The following is an 18,432-nucleotide window of genomic DNA, read 5'->3' on the forward strand; positions in this document are numbered from 1 at the left end:
AGCAAAGTTAACATTTAAGGTCAATGACCTTTCATCACAACTGGGAAAGGTTAGAGATGTAATAGGTTTTAAACAAGTGAATTTGGGGAGGGGGAAAGAACAAAGGGAAGGTTTGAGGGTGGAAGACAGGAGAGATTAAATGGCAAAAGGGTTGGTGGTGCAAGGCCAAAAGGAGTGGTAATGCGACACGTAAAAGAAACACAAGCTTGATCCAGACAAATAGCAGAATAATGAACAGCTACTGTCCGAAAGCAAAATACGGAGATAAATGAGAGTAAAACCAAAACCAGCAAAGAGAAAACAAATTCGAGCAGAGGTTACGGTGTAAAATTGTTGAACTCAGTGTTGAGTCCGAAAGTCTGTAAAGTGCCTTATCGAAAGATGAGGTGCTTTTCCTCAAGCTTGTGTTGAGCTTCATTGGAACACTGCTGAAGGCTGAGGAAAGAGAGGTCAGAATGAGAGCCAGGTGGAGAATTAAAATGACAGGCGACCTGAAGCTCAGAGTCACACTTATAGACTGAACGGAAATGTTTCGCTAAGCAGTCACCCAATCCTCAAACAGGTGATGGGTCCCTTATTTGCAGATACAAAGTGTCTAATGCTTGTTTCAAGCACTGTCCCTGGACTCTTCTTTTTCTGCCTTTACCAATATGGCAGGCAGCGTACTCTCAGCACAGCATCTATGCCACTTTGGATGCTTTCGCCCCCATTTTACACCAGGTAAAACAGGTATGACATCAACCTTGGCATTTTTGAGTTACGAAGAGAATATTATAAATGGTTTGTTTTATGCATTTACAGATTCAAAAGTTAAGAAGCCCGTCTGTGGAATGGAAACACCTTGTCCTGCGGACCAGTTTTCATTTAGAATCATAAGCGGGGCAGCTAATGTTGTCGGACCCACCATTTGTTTTAATAATAAAATGTGAGTAAACAATGCTGTAACCAGATTGTAAACATTCTTTGGATTATAAACCTCCCACATGTTTTGTGGAATAGACTGTTTTAAATCTAATGTTTGCCGCTTAATTGTTTATTTCTGTGCTTACAAAGGTCCGATTAAATGACTAAAATCATGGGGTAATTTGTTCATTCACCTGTGAGCTTCAATAAAGCAATTGAAATGCAAAAGCAAGTTAGATACAACTACTCTTTGCATTATGGAAAGAATCTTACTGATACTCCAAAAATGATAAAATGCTTGTCATTGTCACAGGCCATTAAGTGATATTGTCAAGTAATACTTTTACATTTTCTTTTAACTTCCCTTCCCACTTTTTCCACATTGAGGAATTATTTGCTCTTCAATTTCATCTGAGAAACTACTAGGCCTCTACTCGGTACTTCTCTTTAAAAGCTCAGACAAGATTAGGAACTTGTCATGTTTGGATAGAAGTGAGCAGACCAGTTAATTCAGAAGCCAGTGTATTGATAGTGCACTAGCATCTGTGTGAATGCAGGATAGTCCCTGGTACCGGCAGCATACTGAGTTCCCCACTTCACTCGAGCTGTCATGGGAAGGGGACAAGTGAATATGAGTGTTTATCAAGAAGAGGAAAGGTAGAGATCAAAGAAAAAGTCCATTTGTGCCATACCTAGCCATTCCTTTTGGAGCAACATTAGCAAAAGCCTGTCAATCTGTCATCACCAGCATGTGGATGGCCCTACAACAACAACAATAACTATGATAATAAAAGCAAAATGCTGCAGATGCTGGAAATCTGAAATAAAAACGAGAAATGCTGGAAATACTCAGCAGGTTTGGCAGCATCTGTGGAGAGAGAGAAGCTGAGTTAACGTTTCAGGTCAGTGACCCTTCTTTTGAACAATAACTACGACTTACATTTATATAGCATCGTTAATGTAGTAAAGCACCCCACGTAAGAACAGATGACCAAAAGGTATGCTTTAAGGAATATCTTAAAGGAGGAAGGAGAGTCGTGTGAGTTGTTCAACTTTAGACCCAAATAGGATAGATCAGAGTACTTTGGAAATGACATGAACAGGTACAGAAAGTAATTAAAAAGGCTAATGGAATACTTTAGTTTATATCTAGAGGACTAAACTACAAGTGGATAGAAATTATGCTACAGCTATATAAAGCCCTATTTAGACCACACCTGGAGTGCTGTGTTCTGTTCTGGGCACCACACCTTAAGAAAGATATATTGGCCCTGGAGGAAGTGCAGTGTGAAGTACCAGAATGATGCCAGGACTCCAAGGGTTAAATTACAAAGAGGGATTACACAAACTAGAGTTGTATTCCCCAGAATTTAGAAGGTTAAGGGGTGAATTAATCAAAGTTGTCAAGAAATTAAGGGGAACTGATAGGGTAGGGGGAAATAAACTATTTCTGCTGGTTGAGGAGTCTTTGACTGGGGACATAGCCTAAAACTTAGAGTCAGATCTTTCAGGAGTGTAGTTAGGAAACACATCTACATGCAAAGAGTGGTAGAAGTATGGAACTCTCTTCCGCAAATGGCAGTTGATGCTTGGTCAATTGTTAATTTTAAAGCTGAAATGAATAGATTTCAGCTAACCAAAGGTATTAAGAGATATGGGGCAAAGGTGGGCACTTGGAATTAGGTCACAGATCAGCCATAATCTTATGAACAGAGGAATAGGCTTGAGGGGCTAAATGGGCTACTCCTGTTCCTATCTTCCTAGGTCCTGTATTCCTATTAGTTGGTGTGACATCTACTGAGGCCTTTTTAAGGCTGTATTAAAAAGGTAGCCCAAAACTCCCCCTGACATGCCTTCTTCATGTAGGGAGGGTGGGAGTTAGGTTGATCTTGCCCATCCCACCAGAATGGTGACTGATGCGTTGTTAAGCAGCTTACTGTGCATTGTTCACTTATTCCCACATTAAATATCTATCGGAGCAGAACTACAGCATCCACACTGCTGGATTTCCTACAGTACAGAAGATCAATGATGGCACTCACATAGGTGAGTAGCAGGTTACTGCTACTTTTCTGGCAGTTCATTTGTTCCTTTTCATCTGGGCAATGACTTATGTGTTGCTACCTCTTCAAGCTCACTACCTACATAATCCAAGGTGAGTGTAGCTGTGCTGATGATTGTGAAGATTGTTGAGAGTGATATTGTGCTGATTTGTTCAGGGCCACTTGATGCCAGAAATGTTTTTAAAAATCATTTGTATATCAATACTAGTTCATTTCCCATGGCATTGCTCATGCTGAGTCAGAAAGCACATTGTTTCTGAGGGTGTTTTATTTGAGAGGACATGAAAATTAAGAAAATGAAGGGTAAACTGCATACTGAGGAACAATAAACAATTTTAATATTTGTTCATGGATTACGATCCTTGCCTTCATCTGGAGCAGGCCACTGAGTGTGCACCCCAAAATGTATATAAATAAGTATGGTAAATCAGCATAGGAAATGTCAGCGATGGCTAAACTCCAGCCTGCAGGGCACTCAGGAATTTCAGTATTCATTAAAACATTAATAAGGGCCAAGGGAAAATGGAGAATTCTGCCAACAAATAATTTGAGTATAACTGTGTCCACAGTCCTGAAACCTACAGTAACAGGGAGGAAATACTCAATAGAATGTCAGCAAAAATAAAGAAGGGAGAGGCTGGCTCTGATTGACATGGATTTCTTTATTTAGAGATACAGCACTGAAACAGGCCCTTCGGCCCACTGAGTCTGTGCCGACCGAGAACCACCCATTTATACTAACCCTACAGTAATCCCATATTCCCTACCACCTACCTACACTAGGGGCAATTTACAATGGCCAATTTACTTATCACCTGCAAGTCTTTGGCGGTGGGAGGAAACCAGAGCACCCGGCGAAAACCCACGCGGTCAAAGGGAGAACTTGCAAACTCCGCACAGGCAGTACCCAGAATTGAACGCGGGTCCCTGGAGCTGTGAGGCTGCAGTGCTAACCACTGCGCCACTGTGCCGCCCTGAAACCAACTGGAAAATAACAAAGCATCGGTAACCAAACCAAGTAGCGAGCTTAAATCTCTGGGCAGGTAAACCAAATCAAGGCTCAGGCTCCCGACATCAGAATAGGCTTTCCAAAATAAAAACTTTCCCAGAGAGTTACACCATTGTACAGGTAGATCGTGAGTCAAAGTGAGCGAGCATTTCCAATCCTGACCACTACACAGTAACCTCTCCTGAAAGGTGCACGTTTGTCGATGTTGGATGAAAACAGGATAGCATGTGGATATAATGCACTCCTCTCTCCAAGGTCAAATAGTCTGTTGGTGCTTAAGCATTTAGTCTAGCAGACAAAGACTATTATGTAGACACTGCACAAATCATAAGTTCAAGATCTTGGTAAAAATGTCTGCTTGCTGTTTGAGATGTCTCTTTCTTTTCCCTTCCTATAGACTCATGAGTGGAATATTGAATAACATTGGAAAAGGATTAAACATTGCTGTGGTCAATGGTGAGTAGATTGTCTGAGAACATATAATCAGTAAATACTCCTATAGCTTCATATTGCCAAATTATAATGTCTGATATGTAATGTAGATGTCTCTTTATTCTACAGCTTCATCTGGCAATCTATTAAGGAGTGACTTTTTTGACATGTGGACTGGAAGTAAGACATTTTAAAAATTTAACAGAATTTGCTTTGATTTAGCCCAAATATTTTGAGCTCTACACAAATGGAAATGTAATCCCCCCAATCTCTCGTCTTTCATTCATTGCTAGAATTTGTTGGGGGAGTTGGGGGAAGGGGAAAGGTAAATTCAATACAAATGAAAACAGAAGATAACGATTTAAATATCAATTACTATCTAAATGCAAAGCAAGGAACAGATGCACATATAAGAAAAATAAATTAATAAAAGTAAGAAAATACTTATTTCCGTTCTTCCAGATGTTAAGCTGCTGTTGGATTTCTTGAATCTGGTAAAACCTGGCAATATTGTTTTTCTTGCTTCTTTCGATGATCCAGCAACAAAGTAAGTAATGGCAACTGTTTGGATGTTATACGTTATGGGTTATGGTGCCATGACCTCATGACTTGTGTAAATCTACGTAAGTCCACATCATGTGATCTGGTTCTCATTTGTTTTGCTGCGTCCTCATCATGTGTGTAAATTTGGGGTAAATAACACAGACTCATCCACGCTACACTAAGCATTAAATGAATAAATGCAGGAGAAACCATTTACAACAAAATCAGTAAAAACAACAAATCCTTTGCAACAAAGTTATTCCAGGGTGCAAACTTTTTTCTCCTACTTTTTTTTACCTACAGGAAAACCTTTTATAATAAAGCATAATGAATGACTGCTACTGTTTCTATCCCTGCAACACTGCTGCATCTCTCCATCTGTCTGTATCTGCTCCGATGCTCTGAAGGAGGTTACCAGCTGAGACAGCAAGCTGCTAATTTGAATTAAGCACGTACTGCACCACATTTAAAGTGCTCTTGAACAGCATGCACACTTAATTCTCATTGGCTGGTTATCGTACTTGCTGGAAACTTCCTCCAGAACATTGGCATACAAGCTGGTAGGTGGGGAAAAGCAGCAGCTTTGAATGATCGGGTTAGAAGTGTCAGCTAAGTATTAAAATAATAAAAACCATTGCTAACTAATTAATGCCTTTGTCTGTAGCCACTTTGCAATCAGTAGGTTACACTGTCTTCCATCGATTTTAACATCAGTGTCAGAACAGGAAGGGAAGGATGTTTTTGCCAAGCAACGAGTAAAGGATGGACTGGAAACTTCAAGTGCTGATGAAACCCTCCCATAAAAGTCATACTATTTACCTACTGTGCAGATCTGGAGTGAAAATGCCCGTATAAAAAGTGCAAGCTTTAAAGGCCTTGTTTCCAGACACTCACTGTAAGGCCAAGCACCAACAGTTCAAGGGGAGGGGAGAAAATGATTAAACATGGTGAAATTACAGTTGCTTTTACATTGGCATCATTTAATTTGGATGTCACTGAATCGTCTACGTGCCATATTTCTAACTTCATCTTAGGGTTCCTTACTCTAAAAGGTAGCTTATAGATTCAGATTTTTAAAATTGATTTATTTATCTGCTACCAAGATATGGGAGCCAGATTCAAGAGGGTAAATGACACCTCGATGCCAGTATCCTGGAACCAAATTAAATAGTGCCAATATATAAGCAACTTAAGTTTGCATAAACGCTACTGTATAGCAAGTTGATAATATTTGTACTTGGGTTATTAGGATTAAATTACAGCCTCTGTGTGAATTCTATGTTATACAAATTTGCAAATGGTTTTTATAAGCATGTGGATAAGTCACATGCCACAACTGCAGTGTTGGATGAGATGAAACTTCCTCCAGCTAATCTATGGAAAGATCAACTCCATATCTTCAGCCTCCACCACAAACTCAGTAACCTAATTATTAACTCCATTCCCAGCTCTGGCCACTGAGTAAGGTTCAGCTAGACTGTTAGCAACCTGAGCTTGAGCTGAGGTTTCAATCATATATATCTATCACAAGGACTGCCTACTCCCACCTCTGTAATGTTCTCCATCTTGAACCTTACTTCAAGCCATGTGCTGCTGAAGACCTCTTTCATGCCTTTGGCACCTTCAGACTTAACTATTTAAATGTTCTTTTGCCCTCCCATTCTCCATCTTTCATAAATCAGCTCATCCAAAACTCTGCTACCCATCTTCTAACCCACATGGTGCCACTCTCACATCTCACCCCTGTCCTCACTGACCGACATTGGCTTCCAGCCCCCCAACACATCAAATTAAAAATGTTCAGCCGCTTGTTTAAATTCCTTCATGGCCTAATTCCTCCCTATCTCTGTAACCTCTTTCTATCCTCCCTGCCGAACTTTCTGTTTCTTTGACTTCATCCTCTTGTGCTTTCCCCTCCCTTTGCTCCACCATTGGTAATTATGCCTTCAGCAACTGTCCAGGGCCCTCTGACTGGAATTCCCTCACCCCTCCGTCTTCCTCTTCTTTTAACATCTTGCTTAGATTCCTTCTTCTTTGGTCAAGCTTTTGATTATCACTATTAACATCACTTTGGTACTTTCCTTGCACCTCTAAAGTGACTTGGGACATTTTTCAGCAGTAAAGGTGCTATAAAATGTTATTGTTGTAAGGTGGAAATATTGAACATCACATTTCCATCTTGTGCCTCACAGCATACCAAATAGCAATGGCCCAAACTCATTTAAATAATACCTTGTCAGCCATGCAGAGAGCTCCTTCACCTCCTCAGACTGAGCTGTATAAGCCACAGATCCAGAAGTCAAAAGGAAGTGTGCTAATTCAGTGGCATCCAGGGTCTTCTGAGTTGTCATCATTCTTCTTAATGGATTTTGTTGTTTGGTCTGCTTTTTTAAGTCTGCTTGAAGCAGATATAAATTAAACATTATCAGTTTAATTTTTTCCACTTACATTTTTAGGATGACTGATGAAGCAAGAACTCTTTTTAGTGAGCTTGGAAGCTCTTTAGTTCATAATGTGCAGTTTCGGGACAACTGGGTTTTTGTTGGAGCAAAACCAATTAAGGAGAAAAGTCCATTTGAACAGGTATGAACAAAGAATATTATTCCAAACCAAGTTAATTAATCTGATCCAATATATGCATGCTGATGTTTTGTATACAATTGGCTTGTATACAGGTGGATTGAATGCTGATAGTTTGTGTACGTGGCAGCACAGTGGTATACAGTCGGGAGGGTGTTGTCCTGGGAGTCCTCAACATTGATTCCAGATCCCATGAAGTCTCATGGCATCAGGTCAAACATTAGCAAGGACACCTCCTGCTGATTGCCACCTACCACCCTCCCTCAGCTGATGAATCAGGACTCGTCCATTTTGAACACCACTTGGAAGAAGTATTGACGGTAGCAAGGGCACAGAATGTACTCTGGGTGGGGGACTTCAATGCCCGTCACCAAGAGTGATTTGGTAGCATCACTATGACCAAGCTGGCCGAGTCCTGAAGGACATAGCAGCTAGACTGGGCCTGTGGCAGGTGGTGAGGGAACTTTTTTCTTTGGCCTCCTTATCCCGAGACACAATGGGTAAGTGCCTGGAGGTGGTCAGTGGTGTGTGGAGCAGCGCCTGGAGTGGCTATAAAGGCCAATTCTAGAGTGACAGGCTCTTCCACAGGTGCTACAGAAAAATTTGTCTGTCGGGGCTGTTACACAGTTGGCTCTCCCCTTGCGCCTCTGTCTTTTTTCCTGCCAACTACTAAGTCTCTTCAACTCGCCACACTTTAGCCCTGCCTTTATGGCTGCCCACCAGCTCTGGCGGACGCTGGCAACTGACTCCCACGACTTGTGATCAATGTCACAGGACTTCATGTCGCCTTTGCAGACGTCTTTAGAGCGGAGACATGGACAGCCGGTGGGTCTGATACCAGTGGCAAGCTCGCTGTACAATGTGTCTTTGGGGATCCTGCCATCTTTCATGCAGCTCACATGGCCAAGCCATCTCAAGCGCCACTGACTCAGTAGTGTGTATAAGCTGGCGATGTTGGCTGCCTCGAGGACTTCTGAGTTGGAGATACGGTCCTGCCACCTGATGCCAAGTATTCTCCGGAGGCAGCGAAGATGGAATGAATTGAGACGTCGCTCTTGGCCGACATACGTTGTCCAGGCCTCGCTGCCATAGAGCAAGGTACTGAGGACACAGGCCTGATACACTCGGACTTGTGTGTTCCGTGTCAGTGCGCCATTTTCCCACACTCTCTTGGCCAGTCTGGACATAGCAGTGGAAGCCTTTCCCATGCGCTTGTTGATTTCTGCATCTAGAGACAGGTTACTGGTGATAGTTGAGCCTAGGTAAGTGAACTCTTGAACCAGTTCCAGAGCGTGGTCGCCAATATTGATGGTTGGAGGATTTCTGACGTCCTGCCCCATGATGTTCGTTTTCTTGAGGCTGATGGTTAGGCCAAATTCATTGCAGGCAGCCGCAAACCTGTCGATGAGACTCTGCAGGCACTCTTCAGTGTGAGATGTTAAAGCAGCATCGTCAGCAAAGAGGAGTTCCCTGATGAAGACTTTCCGTACTTTGGACTTCGCTCTTAGACGGGCAAGGTTGAACAACCTGCCCCCTGATCTTGTGTGGAGGAAAATTCCTTCTTCAGAGGACTTGAACGCATGTGAAAGCAGCAGGGAGAAGAAAATCCCAAAAAGTGTGGGTGCGAGAACACAGCCCTGTTTCACGCCACTCAGGATAGGAAAGGGCTCTGATGAGGAGCCACCATGTTGAATTGTGCCTTTCATATTGTCATGGAATGAGGTGATGATACTTAGTAGCTTTGGTGGACATCCAATCTTTTCTAGCAGTCTGAAGAGACCACGCCTGCTGACGAGGTCAAAGGCTTTGGTGAGATCAATGAAAGCAACGTAGAGGGGCATCTGTTGTTCGGGGCATTTCTCCTGTATCTGACGAAGGGAGAACAGCATGTCAACAGTCGATCTCTCTGCACGAAAGCCACACTGTGCCTCAGGGTAGATGTGCTCGGCCAGCTTCTGGAGCCTGTTTAGAGCGACTCGAGCAAAGACTTTCCCCACTATGCTGAGCAGGGAGATTCCACGGAAGTTGTTGCAGTCACCGCGGTCACCTTTGTTTTTATAGAGGGTGATGATATTGCACATGTCCTGAGGTACTGCTCCCTCGTCCCAGCACAGGCATAGCAGTTCATGTAGTGCTGAGAGTATAGCAGGCTTGGCACTCTTGATTATTTCAGGGGTAATGCTGTCCTTCCCGGGGGCTTTTCCGCTGGCTAGAGAATCAATGGCATCACTGAGTTCCGATTTTGTTGGCTGTATGTCCAGCTCATCCATGACTGGTAGAGGCTGGGCTGCATTGAGGGCAGTCTCAGTGACAACATTCTCCCTGGAGTACAGTTCTAGGTAGTGCTCAACCCAGCGGTCCATTTGTTTGCATTGGTCACCTCCTGCTGATTACCACCTACCACCCTCCCTCGGCTGATGAATCAGGACTCGTCCATTTTGAACACCACTTGGAAGAAGCACTGACGGTAGCAAGGGCACAGAATGTACTCTGGGTGGGGGACTTCAATGCCCATCACCAAGAGTGATTTGGTAGCATCACTATGACCAAGCTGGCCGAGTCCTGAAGGACATAGCAGCTAGACTGGGCCTGTGGCAGGTGGTGAGGGAACTAACAAGAGGGAAAAACCTGCTTGATCTTGTCCTCACCAATCTACCTGCCACAGATGCATCTATCCATGACAGTATTAGTAGGAGTGACCACTGCACAGTCATAGAGTCATTGAGTCATACAGCACAGAAATTGTCCCTTCGGCCCATCGTTTCTGTGCCAGCCATCAAGCACCTACCTATTCTAATACCATTTTCCCGCACCTGGCCCATAGCCTTGTATGCTATGGTGTTTCAAGTGCTCATCTAAATACTTCTTAAATGTTGTGATGGTTCCTGCCTCTACCACCTCTTCATGCAGTGCGTTCCAGATTCCAACCACCCTCTAGGTATATTTCCCTACCACCTACCTATACTAGTGGCAATTTATAATGGCCAATTTACCTACCAACCTGCAAGTCTTTTGGCTTGTGGGAGGAAACCGGAGCACCCAGAGAAAACCCACACAGACACAGGGAGAACTTGCAAACTCCACACAGGCAGTACCCAGAATTGAACCCGGGTCGCTGGAGCTGTGAGGCTGCGGTGCTAACCACTGCGCCACTGTGCCGTCCCACTTCCTCTCTTTCAATACTAATATGTTGAAGTATATCACAGTCCCCCTCCCTGATCTCGTCCTTCTCCATAGTGAACACGGATGAAAAATAATCATTTAAAACCTCACCTATATCCTCCGGCTCCACACACAGATTGCCACTTTCGTCGCTAATGGCCCCTACACTTTCCCTGCTTATCCTCTTGCCCTTAATATACTTATAAAATGCCTTAGGATTTTCCGTTATTATTGCCCGCCAGTGTTTTTTCATGTCCCCTCTTCACTCTCATTACTTTTTTAAGTCCTTGTGGAGAGTATCTCAGGAGTCATGAATGGTACTGAACACTGTGCAATCATCTGACCTTATTATGGAAGGTAGGTCATTGATGAAGCAGTTGAAGATGGTTGGGTCTAGGACACTACTGAGGAACTGCTGCAGTGATATCCTGGGGCAGAGATGTTTGGCCTTCACTACCACCATGCTAAATTGGATAGATTTAATAGAAAAGATCTTGCAGCTCAAAACTGGGCATCAATGAGGCGCATTTAACCATCGGCAGCAGCAGCATTGTATTCAACCACTATCTGTAACCTCATGGCCCAGCATATCACTCATTCTACCATTACCATCTAACCAGGGGACTAACCCTGGTTCAATGACGAGTGCAGGAGAGCATGCCAGGCACAGCACCAGACATACCTAAAACTGAGGTGCCAAGCTGGTGAAGCTACAACACAGGACTACATGCATGCTTAACAGTGAAAGTAGCATGTGATAGATAGAGCTAAGCAATCCCACAACCAACGGATCAGATCAAAACTCTGCAGTCCTGCCGGATCCAGTTGTGAATGGTGGTGAGCAATTAAACAACTAACCAGAGGAGAAGGGTCCACAAATATCCCCATACTCAATGATGGGGAAGCCTAGTACTTCAGTGCAAAAAACTAGGCTAAAGCATTTGCAACTATCTTCAGCCAGAAGCACCATGTGGATGATCCATCTCAGCCTTCCTCTGAGGTCCCCACCATCACAAATGCCAGTTTACAGCCAATTTGATTCACTCCATGTAATATCAAGAAACGGCTGGATACAGCAAAGGTTATGGGTCCAGACAACATCCTGGCAGTAGTACTGGAGACGTGCTCGTTGCACAACCTAGTTGCAATCCCAGCCAAGCTGTTCCAGTACAGCTACAACACTGGCATCTACCTGGCAATGTGGAAAATTACCCAGGTAGGTCCTGCTCACAAAAAGCAGGACAAATCCAATCCGACCAATTACTGCCCCATCAGTCTACTCTCGATCATCAGCAAAGTGATGGATGGTATCATCTACAGTGCTATCAAGCAGCATTTACACAGCAATAACCTATTCACCGATGCTCAGTTTGGGTTCCGGCAGGGCCACTCAGCTCCTTGGGTTCCGGCAGGGCCACTCAGCTCCAGACCTCATTGCCGCCTTGGTCCAGGCATGGGCAAAAGAGCTGAATTCAAGAGGTAAGGCGAGTGTGACTGTCCTTGACATCATGGCAGCATTTGACAGAGTGTGGCACCAAGGAATCCTAGCAATATTGAAGTCAATGGGAATCAGTTGGACTCATACCTAGTACAAAAAATGATGGTTATGGTTGTTGGAGTTTAGTTTAGTTTAGAGATACAGCACTGAAACAGGCCCTTCAGCCCACCGAGTCTGTGCCGACCATCGACCACCCATTTATACTAATCCTACACTAATCCCATATTCCTACCACATCCCCACCTGTCCCTATATTTCCCTACCACCTACCTATACTAGGGGCAATTTATAATGGCCAATTTACCTACCAACCTGCAAGTCTTTTGGCTTGTGGGAGGAAACCGGAGCACCCGGAGAAAACCCACGCAGACACAGGGAGAACTTGCAAATTCTACACAGGCAGTACCCAGAATTGAACCCGGGTCGCTGGAGCTGTGAGGCTGCGGTGCTAACCACTGTGCCACTGTGCCGCCCACATCTCAGACTAAACATCTCAGCCCCAGGATATCACTGCAGCAGTTCCTCAGTAGTGTCCTAGGCCCAACCATCTTCAACTGCTTCATCAATGACTACCCTCCATAATAAGGTCAGATGATTGCACAGTGTTCAGTACCATTCATGACTCCTGAGATACTGAAGAAGTCCGTGTCCACGTGCAGCATGACCTGGACAACATTCAAGCTTGGGCTGATTAGTGACAAGTAACATCTGTGCCTCATTTGCCAGGCAATGATCATCTACAACAAAAGAGAATCTAACCATCTCCCCTTGACATTCAATGGTATTACCATATCGTAATCCCCCATCATCAACATCCTGGGGGTTACAATTGACCAGATATTTAACTGGACCAGCCTTTTAAATACTGTGGCTACAAGAGCAGATCAGAGGCTGGGGATTACCATGGCAAGTAACTCACCTCCTGACTTCCCAAAGCCTGCCCACCATCGACAAGGCACAAGTCAGGAGTCTGATGGAATGCTGTTCACTTGCCTGGATGACAGGCAACACTCAAGAAGCTCAACACCATCCAGGACAAAGCAGCCGGCTTGATCGACACCCCATCCAGCACCTTAAACATTCACTCCCTCCACCACCGGCGCACAGTGGCAGCAGTGTGTACCATGCACAAAATGCACTGCAGCAACTCGCCAAGCCTCCTTCAACAACACCTTCCAAACCTGCGACCTCTACCACCTAGAACAGGGTTGTCCAATAGACAGCCCGATGGCCATGATCCGGCCCGCCAAAGGTTTCCACCCAGCCCACGGATGCAAACTGTACCCAGGGCTGTTCCTCATCTTCCCCAGGGCTCCGTGACTGGAGATGGGAAATTTCCCTTTGTCTTCTTCTTGCAGAGCGGCCTTTTTCAAAACATCCCGCTGAGTTTCACGGCTCAGCTGCTGAAGCAGGAACACGCTTCCCAACTTCGACAGCTTCGGGGTTTTCCAATGTTTTTTTAAAAGCCCACCAGAAAACCCCAAATCTGTCCGATGTTGGGAAGCGCATTCCTGCTTCAGCAGCTGCCATGAAACTCAGCACGATGTTTTTAAACAAACTGACCGAGCACAAAGCTGCTGTGCTGAGTGTTCCCGCAACTGTCAGAGAGGGGGACAGAGAGAGATGGGGGGAAACGGGGGACAGAGAGAGAGGGGGGAACAGAGAGAGAGCGGGGGGGAGATGGGGGAACACACAGAGAGAGGGCGAACAGAGAGGGAGAGGGGGGGAACAGAGAGAGAGAGAGGGAGGGAACAGAGAGAGGAAAGAGAATGAGTGAGGGGGGAAAACAGAGAGGGAACAGAGAGAGAGAAAGAGGGAAAACAGAGAGGGGGACAGAGAGAGAGGGAGGACAGGGGGGAGAACACAGAGAGCAAGGACAACACAGAGAGGGGGGGAACGACACAGAGAGGTGGGAACACAGGGAGACAGAGAGAGAGAGAGAGCAAGATCACTCCTTATTGAAGGATATCTATTCAGAATACTCTGCATCGCTACATCAAGTGTGAGGGCAGAGATTGACTACTTATGCATGCAAAAACAATGCCAGGTATGTTGCAAAATCAGTTTTCAATACAGTGATGAGAAAGTAAGTCAAGAAATTAGTCTTCTCATTTAAAGCTTCTTCACAAAAATGTACATTTGTCATTGTTATTATTAGTAAGATAAATTTTTAATGCCTTTATCTTTCGAAATTTGCTCACGGGCCCCCCTCCCGGGCTGAGCAAAAATCGTATTGCGGCCCTTTGTTCATAAAGGTTGGACAACCCTGACCTAGAAGGACAAAGGCAGCAGACGCATGGGAACATAATCATCTGCAAGTTCTCCTCCAATTCACACATCATCCTGACTTGGATGTTCCTTCACTGTCACTGGGTTAAAAACCTGGAACTCCCTTCCGAGCAACACTGTGGATGTACCTACAGCACATGGACTGCAGCGGTCCAAAAAGGGGGCTGACCACCTTCTCAAGAGCAATTAGGGATGGACAATCGCATCCCATGAGAGAATAAAAAAACAGTATTCACGATTTGAGTGCTGATGGTTATGTACTGGTGGTGTTTAACAGTTTGTTCTTTGCTCTTTTCAACCTTGTCATGCTTGCAATTATTTTTATGAAGCTACATTAAACAAAGCAAAATTCAAGTATTGTAGAATCATAGGGCATCTTTTGCTAGCTTAAGGCCTAGAAATTCAGACCCGCCACTTTTGGGAACAATCTTTGTGCCTGAATAGTGAGGACCATGTGTTTAGATATTGGGTCTTGCGCCTCATTTCCATCAAACTTGTGAGCTGCAAAGAGTAACAAGCAGTCTGCCAGCTAAGCAAGATTGAAGATTGGGCCATTGCCGGCATTGCATTTACCCTCAGATAAACAAGGAAGTGGGGTGGGGGGAAGCAGCAATTGGTTTGGGGGTTAGAAGTTGTGGACAGGTGAGAAGAAATAAGAAAGGATGGGGAGGGGTGGTCGGCAGTGGATAGAGTGGATAGCACGTTTTGGGAGGTGGTCACATCAGAGGTTAAGAATGCTCAGGCAGAGAGGGAATGGATGACTTCCAGGCAGTCTAAGAGAACCAGGCAGGTAGTGCAGGAGTCTCCTGAATTGATCTCACTTGCTAACCGGTTTTCCATTTTGGATACTGGTGAGGGCAAGGGTTCCTCAGAGGAGTGCAGCAAGAGCCAAGTCTGTGGCACCACGGGTGACTCAGCTGCACAGGAGAGGAGGAAGAAGAGTGGAAGGACAATAGTGATAGGGGATTTGTTAGTTAGAGGAACAGACAGGCGTTTCTGCAGCCATGGACGTGACACCAGGATGGTATGTTGCCTCCCCAGTGCAGGATGGTATGTTACCTCCCCGGTGCCAGGGTCAAGGATGTCACGGAGCGGCTGCAGGACATTCTTCTAGGGGAGGGTGAACAGCCAGCGATTGTGGTCCAGACTGGTACCAACAACATAGGTAAGAAGAGGGATGAGTTCCTGAAAGCAGAGTTTAAGGCGTTAGGAAAGAAATTAAAAAGTAGGACCTCAAAAGCAGTAATCTCAGGATTACTCCCAGTGCCACATATCAGTGAGCATAGTCATAGGAGGAGTAAGCAAGTTAATACATGGCTGGAGAATTGGTGCAGGATGGAGGGCATCAGATATCTGAGGCATTCGGATCTGTTCTGGGGTAGGTGGGACCTGTACAAGAAGGACAAGTTTCTTCTTATCAGGACCTGGACTAGCATCCTCACAGGGATAATTGCTAGTGCTGTCGGGGAGGGTTTAAACTAAATTTTCAGGGGGTTGGGAAACTAAGAGGGAGCTCAGATTGGAGGGAAGTAAAACTGGTAACAGGAAGTAGAGAAGTAGTAAGCAAAACTGGTAGGCAGATGAAGGCAAACACCAAGTATGATCGGAATGGGGAATATTGTTAAAATGAACAAGTTAAGGGTACTCTATCTGAATGCACGCAGCATTCACAGTAAGATGATTTGAAATCACAAATAGCGGTAAATAGGTATGACTTAAATAGGTATGATAAATAGGTAAATAGGTATGAGTGTCCTCAGCACCTTGCTCTATGGCAGCGAGGCCTGGACAACATATGTCAGCCAAGAGCGACGTCTCAATTCATTCCATCTTCGCTGCCTCCGGAGAATACTTGGCATCAGGTGGCAGGACCGTATCTCCAACACAGAAGTCCTCGAGGCGGCCAACATCCCCAGCTTGTACACACTACTGAGTCAGCGGCGCTTGAGATGGCTTGGCCATGTGAGCCGCATGGAAGATGGCAGGATCCCCAAAGACACGTTGTACAGCGAGCTCGCCACTGGTATCAGACCCACCGGCCGTCCATGTCTCCGCTTTAAAGACGTCTGCAAACGCGACATGAAATCCTGTGACATTGATCACAAGTCGTGGGAGTCAGTTGCCAGCGTTCGCCAGAGCTGGCGGGCAGCCATAAAGACAGGGCTAAAATGTGGCGAGTCGAAGAGACTTAGCAGTTGGCAGGAAAAAAGACAGAGGCGCAAGGGGAGAGCCAACTGTGCAACAGCCTCGACAAACAAATTTCTCTGCAGCACCTGTGGAAGAGCCTGTCACTCTAGAATTGACCTTTATAGCCACTCCAGGCGCTGCTTCACAAACCACTGACCACCTCCAGGCACATATCCATTGTCTCTCGAGATAAGGAGGCCCAAAAGAAAAGAATTGCCATTACAGAAACGTGGTTACAGGGTGACCAGAACTGGGAACTGAATATTCAGAGATATTCGTCATTTAAGAGGGATAGGTGGAGAGGAAATGGCAGTGGGGTACCGCTGTTAATAAGGGATGAGATCAGTACATTAGTGAGAGAGGATCTTAGATCACAGGAACAAAATGTAAAATCATTTTGGCTGAAGCTAAGGAACAGCAAGGGGCAGCAAACTTTGGTGGGATTTATTTGTAGGCCACCAAACTGGATTGGTAATGTTGGGCACGATATATATCAGGAAATATAGTAATAATGGGTGACTTCAATTTACATATAGATTGGGCAAAGCTAGTTAGCCACTAATGCTGTGGAGGATGAATTCCTGGAGTGTCTACAAGATGGGTTTCTGGAGCAGTACTTTGAAGAACCAACTAGGGATCGGGCTATTTTAGATTTAGTATTATATGATGTGAAAGGGCTAATTAACAACTTTGCTGTAAAGGAGCCATTGGGAAATAGTGACCACAATATGTTGGAATTCTACATTAAGTTTGAAAGAGTTATAGTTTATTCTGAAACTAGGGTCTTAAATCTGAACAAAGGAAATTGAGGGTATGAGGAGCAAGGTGGCTATGGTGGATTGGGAAAATACATTAAAAGATTTGAAGGTAGACAGGCAATGGTTAGTATTTAAATAATTATTATACGGTTTACAACAAATATACATTGCTCTAAGACACAAAAATCCAACAAGAAAGATGAATCAACCATGGCTAACAAAGGAAGTTAAGGATTGCAGTAGGTCAAAGGAGGTGCTTATAAGGTCGCCAAAAAACTGGTAAGCCCAAGGATTGGGAGCAACTTAGAGTCCAACAAAGGAATGCCAAAAAACTGTTAAAGGGAAAAGAGATTGTGAATGTAAGCTAGCTAGAAATGTAAAGGCAGACTGTAAAAGCTTCTTTAGGTATGTGAAAAGCAAACAATTAACAAGGATGAATGTGGGTCCATTGCAGGCGGAGACAGGAGAGTTGGTGGTGGAGAATGAGGAAATGGTGGAGAGGCTAAACAATTACTTTGTGGCTGGCTTCATGGGGAAAGACACAGAAAATCCCCCAGAACTACGAGGGAACCAAGGGACTTGTAATAACGAAGAACTGAGAGTAATTAGTATCAACAAAGAGGAGTACTCGAAAAATTAATTGGATTGAAAGTTGATAAATCCCCTGGACCAGATGAGCTACATCCCAGAGTATTGATAGAGGTGGGCATAGAGATAATGGATGCATTGGTGGTTATCTTTCACAATTCTATAGATTCTGGAAGGGTTCCTGCAGACTGGAAAGTAGCAAATGTAGCCCCACTATTTAAGAAGGGAGCGAGAGAGAAAATGGAGAACTACAGACCTGTTAGTTTGACGCCAGTAGTAGGGAAAATGTTGGAATCTATTATAAAGGATGAGATAACTGGATACTTGGTGATTGGAATCTGCACCACACTGCCTGAAAGGGCAGTAGAGGCAGGAACACTCACAACATTTAAGAAGTATTTAGATGAATACTTGAAACGC

General features: G+C 44.5%; 1 protein-coding gene across 4 annotated transcripts in view; it reads left to right on the plus strand.

Annotated features, from left to right (window-relative positions):
* The window catches only part of LOC137380061 (protein FAM3C-like), a 73,848-nt gene that overhangs the window by 49,267 nt on the left and 6,149 nt on the right, over positions 1 to 18,432 (plus strand). For 3 of the 4 annotated variants that reach the window (XM_068051620.1, XM_068051621.1, XM_068051623.1), the window contains exons 4-8: positions 802 to 925; positions 4,373 to 4,431; positions 4,537 to 4,587; positions 4,870 to 4,954; positions 7,407 to 7,533. In XM_068051620.1, the coding sequence (XP_067907721.1) occupies positions 802 to 925; positions 4,373 to 4,431; positions 4,537 to 4,587; positions 4,870 to 4,954; positions 7,407 to 7,533 (446 nt within the window). Of the gene's footprint in view, positions 1 to 801; positions 926 to 4,372; positions 4,432 to 4,536; positions 4,588 to 4,869; positions 4,955 to 7,406; positions 7,534 to 14,445; positions 14,742 to 18,432 lie in introns of those variants that run through there. The other variant, XM_068051624.1, reaches the window with a different exon arrangement.

Source organism: Heterodontus francisci, chromosome 19 (assembly GCF_036365525.1).
Source record: "Heterodontus francisci isolate sHetFra1 chromosome 19, sHetFra1.hap1, whole genome shotgun sequence".
Taxonomy (NCBI): domain Eukaryota; kingdom Metazoa; phylum Chordata; class Chondrichthyes; order Heterodontiformes; family Heterodontidae; genus Heterodontus; species Heterodontus francisci.